The sequence below is a fragment of the Otolemur garnettii genome, unplaced genomic scaffold (assembly GCF_000181295.1).
Source record: "Otolemur garnettii isolate 467f Iridium unplaced genomic scaffold, OtoGar3 scaffold00045, whole genome shotgun sequence".
Lineage (NCBI taxonomy): Eukaryota > Metazoa > Chordata > Mammalia > Primates > Galagidae > Otolemur > Otolemur garnettii.
The window spans coordinates 865,079-869,994 of NW_003852440.1; the positions used below are offsets into that span (position 1 = coordinate 865,079).

At 36.5% G+C, this 4,916-nt stretch overlaps 1 protein-coding gene across 1 annotated transcript in view; it reads right to left on the reverse strand.

The window, feature by feature from the left end:
- The window catches only part of EPRS (glutamyl-prolyl-tRNA synthetase), an 82,977-nt gene that overhangs the window by 61,432 nt on the left and 16,629 nt on the right, over positions 1-4,916 (reverse strand). The window contains exons 5-8 of the mRNA XM_012805910.2: positions 4,127-4,253; positions 3,258-3,450; positions 1,496-1,667; positions 106-339 (exon numbers count right to left, since the gene is read on the reverse strand). Coding sequence (XP_012661364.2) covers positions 106-339; positions 1,496-1,667; positions 3,258-3,450; positions 4,127-4,253 — 726 coding nt within the window. The remainder of the gene's footprint in view (positions 1-105; positions 340-1,495; positions 1,668-3,257; positions 3,451-4,126; positions 4,254-4,916) is intronic.

Here is a 4,916-nt window from a genome sequence, read left to right on the forward strand (position 1 = left end):
ATAGGTTTACTCACTCCACCTCCTCCCCATCACTCTCCCATCCCCCTCACCTCATTTAAAATATCACTGATATATATATGTCAGGTCTAGGTAACACAAACATACCATCCATCTACCAGCCCTTCGTTGACAAACCATGTGAGTTTTCTTTTGGATAGCACTGTGTTGTTAAGATTTAGCCGACTATATTCCCAAATATATGGTTTTCTTATGCCTAAAGCTTCAATAATCCAATAAAACTGTTCATCTCTGTCATGGTATTCTGTTGTTCTCAGGGCGTGCGTAACACCTTCAATGCTGTCAACTATGGGGCACGCAAAATCGTACGTTGGATAAACACTAGAAAAAAGGGAATAAAAAAACACAAAACATTTTTACGCTTTCCATCTTAGATTAGGCATTATAAGCAGCAATACTAATTTAAGACATAATTCTTTATAAGTGATTACCCAACCAATATTCAAACAAATGAGCAAATTTGCAATTTAATACACAATTAAGTATTGGCTTGGCAAATTCTACAATCACAGCCACTGCACTCTACTGAGGGTGACAAAATAAGACTCTATTTCTAAAAATAAAAAAAAAAGAAGAAATATATTTTATGGTTTTTAAAAGTAGGGTTTTTTTGCAGTTTATTTTTTTTTTTGGCCAGGACTGAGTTTGAACTCGCCACCTCCAGTATATGGAGCCAGCGCCCTACTCCTTCGAGCCACAGGCGTCACCCTTAAAGTAGGTGTTTTAGAAACAAAGATCTGTTGACCTACAGACTCACAAAGAAAACTAATCCAAGCTTGCAAAACATATGCTACTTTCTTGTAGTGTTCAGATTTCTATAAATTTTCAATATTACTACTTTTATGAATTAATTTACATATAGCAGAATCAAAGTTTATTCATTTTTTTGAGACAAAGCGTCTTACTTTGTTGCCCTCAGTAGAGTGCTGTGTTGTCACAGCTCACAGCAACCTCCAACTCTTGGGCTCAAGTGATTCTCTTGCCTCAGCCTCCAAAGTAGCTGGGACTACAGGCACCTGCCACAATGCCCGGCTATTTCTTTGTTGCAGTTGTCACTGTTGTTTAGCTGGCCCACGCCAGGTTCAAACCTGCCAGCCTGGGTGTACCTGGAAAGAGCCCTGCCCATTGAACTAGGGGAGCTACCCAGAATCAAAGTTTATTATAGTAGGGTAAGCATCTTCATCTAAACATATACCACAGTATAATCTAATCAATACATAAAAACCAACTTTAAGCAGACTTGAGGACTTCTACAGATGGAAACTAATATAACCTTAACTGACAAGTGAGTAAACAGCCCCTAAAAGGCTACATGACTTTACAGAAGGCAAAGAGCCAGCTGATCTGTGAATAATAAAGGTCCACATTACTTGACTTCTTTGTTATCTACTTCATATTTAAGAGAGAATCATAACAAAGCATAAAAGGCTATCTAACATAGTCAAAGACTCAAGAATCAAAATAGGTCTATACTTACTTGTATTTATTTCCAGTTCTTGGGTGTGGCTGAATTTTGCAGCGATAAAGGGTCGGATCCCTCATGCACCCATTGTTACTACTCATGTCAATTTTTGCTCGCAAACAACAAGACTGACCAAATTGGCTCCCTTTTTTCATTTCTTCCCACATTTGTAGATTCCTCTCAATAGCTATAAAAAAAAAAAAAAGAGTTCTAGTATAGTTTATCGAATGTGACTGAATTCAAATTATTTTACTAGTGCTTCCATTTGATACAAGTTTTCATGTTCGTGTTTTTTATCATGAACACATTCCATTAGTTTAAAAACACTATTACTTAAAAAAAAAAAATTACTGGTTCCAAAAAATATTTGGCACCAAGAGCAAATGAATTTTTTTTTTTTTAATGAAAGAAGTCTCACAGCAGGGTATGGTGGCTCATGTCTATAATCCTAGCACTCTGGGAGGCCAACGTGGGAGGATCCCTGGAGATCAGAAGTTCAAGCCCAGCGGGACCAAGAGCAAGATCCTTCTCTAACAAAAAATTTTAACAAATTAGCCAGGTGTCGTGCCATGTGCCTGTAGTCCCAGCTACTTAGGAGACCTGAGGCAGGAGGATCGCTTGAGTCCAGGAGCTGGAGGTTACAGTGAGCTATGATGACACTACTGCACTCCACCCTGGATAACAGAAAAGATTCATTTGAAAAAACTCCAAACAAATTAAAAAAAAAAAAAAAGCCTCCTTTAAAATAGAAGCAGTCTTCCTTTGCCATCTCATTAATACACAAAGGACAGACGGGTGTTACCTGGCCCTTAGGGCCCTCAGGCATTGGCACTACAGCTTGTGCCTGTCTGAAGAATATGCTTTGGACTAAGAGCCTGAGGTGTGTGGGTTCCCTGAACTCCTTTAGTCTTCTCATTGAGAACTAAGATCCTCCTGGATCCAGGACCATTAGAGAAGACAGAAAACAGACAATGATACAGAGTTTAATACTAGAAAAAAGGAGTCTGTATCTTGAATGACTATGGTTCTCCTTATCAGAATACTGAAAACCCGTCCCTTATGGACAAGAAAGAACTGTTAATAATTTTCTACTAAACTACGAAAGATACAATGGACACTTTACCTGCCCTCTAAAACTCAAAATAGGTCTAAAAGCCCAGCTATCCTTGAAAATATAGAGAAACTTCTCAAAATAAAAAAGACTTACCATAATAATTTGAATTTATTATACGTCCCAAATGTGACATTCAAGATTTAAAGATAGTATGTAAGTTCTGGCAACATAATGACAGAATGAAAATAGCTCAATTTAGAAACTCAAAAGATGAAGCATGACTAAGAGATATGCTCTTTAGTAAAGTGATAGGGATGTATTTCAGAGATACAGGATAGTCCTGAGCTTATATTCACATTTATCCACTAGCTGAAAGGATGACTTGGGTGATAATAACATTACCATCAAACATTTTAGAAAGGCTAATTATTTAAATTAAGCAAAAGGTTGCATAAGGAATCCTACAAATGGAATAAGTGAAATGCCAAAGACTAAATGTACTAAGTGAGATGGCAGGGCATGGACTCTTCATAAGCAATCGTGAAATAAGAACAGAAAGATGACGAAAAGAAAAAAGATTTGTAAGGGATGAATTAACATATGAACAATATTCCCAAATGTGTTTCAAAACAGCAGCTTTCACAGAAGAGAAATCATATTCTATAATACTAAAGAAGAATAGAAGAATATCAATTAAACTATAAAACACTAAATGTGCCTTACAATTGTTCCTACGTTTGGATTCTATGCGTTGTTCACGTTCCGCCTTCATCTGCTCAGCAGGAGTGTCATCCACATAAGCCTTCCCTTCTTGAATTAGCTTCTCTGCATATTTCATTATAGTTTCAAAATGATCCGAGGTATAAGTAAATTGATCCGGTTTAATATGTAACATTGCAACATCTTCCAAGATAACCTGCAATAACAAACCAAAATAACCATCAGTGTATCTTTTGCAGTTTCTTCTGCATTTTCAACCCTTGACACTTTGTTTGGGCAAATGTATTAATACACCATCAGTCTTAAATAGCCTGAAAATGATTGCGGAAGTTGTATGATATTAGATCAAAAAAGAAAAAAAGAGATAGATATTCACTATATTAGCCTCTAAATTTCCAGTTGAGAAAGCTGATGTCATGATGGAGCTTTCATTTACTCTGGAAAAGTCGGTTAGTATTAATCAAGCTAATAATTATTTGCCCTCTGTTTGAATATACTGCAGTGCTTCTGAATAAAGATACGAGGTGAGGAAACCTTCACATTTTCTAATACCTACTTAGTGTTTATTTCATTCATAAGATTATATGACAAAGAGAAAATCTGGCTCTGGTAACCAATTCATTTAAGAAACTGGTACTTAGAAGGAAATACAGCATTTAGGCAAATTCTACAATTGGGGAAGAAGAAAATAAGTTTAGGTATTTTGATATAGGAGCTCAATATTTCTTGTCTTAGGTCTCAGACATGGGATATACAAGTGGGGGGGGAGCAGCAATGAGGAAAAATTTATTTTGATACCATGAAGGTATTAGGTCACCCTCTAATTTTAATTAACTTTTCTGACAAAGCGTCATCACTGCACTTTTAATTACCTTCTCAAAATCTTCCTTTTCTTTCTCAGGATTTGTGTCATCAAATCTCATGATCAGTTTCCCTTTAAAGTTAACCTGGTAGTGCTGGTTCAGAAGAGCAGCTTTTGCATGCCCAATGTGTAAGTAACTAAAACAAAAACATTTCACAAAGAAACTCATTAACATGTTTTAACTAAATATTTAAACTTAACCTTTTTGAGGAGAAGAGAACAAAAATCTAATCGGTATTCCAGTTGTATTTTTTTCCTAGCAAGAAGTAGTATGTAGAAAATCTGACCCTGACAGGAAGAAAAAAGACCACATTTATAAAATAATCACAGGAAACAACTTCATATGTAAAATCTCACAACAGGACAAGATATTTGCAAACATTACAACCTTAAGGAGAATCATTTCTTTTTAGGAAGAGGAATCATCATTTAACTAGAGAAAAACTGCTTCAAACACTGTTTCCAGTGCTACCTAGTACTGTATCTTTAGTAAGGCCTACTACTACTGAGAACTGGGTGCCCACTTAATGCCCACTACAGAGATTGTCCTCTGAGATGGCCATTGTCACTGTGATGGTTAAATGAGAGACACATGAGAATTAGGAAACCACAGGAAGCCACGTCTCTAGGCTTGCTTTATCAGATGCCAAAATGAAAGTATTTTAAGTAAATGATCCCGAAAGGCTCATCAGCACCAACACTCCATATGAATCATAATTGATGAAAACACTGTTCTGTCCCTACCGGCAGATAAAAATCACAAAGAAATACATCATAGGCTCGGCGCCTATAGCTCAACC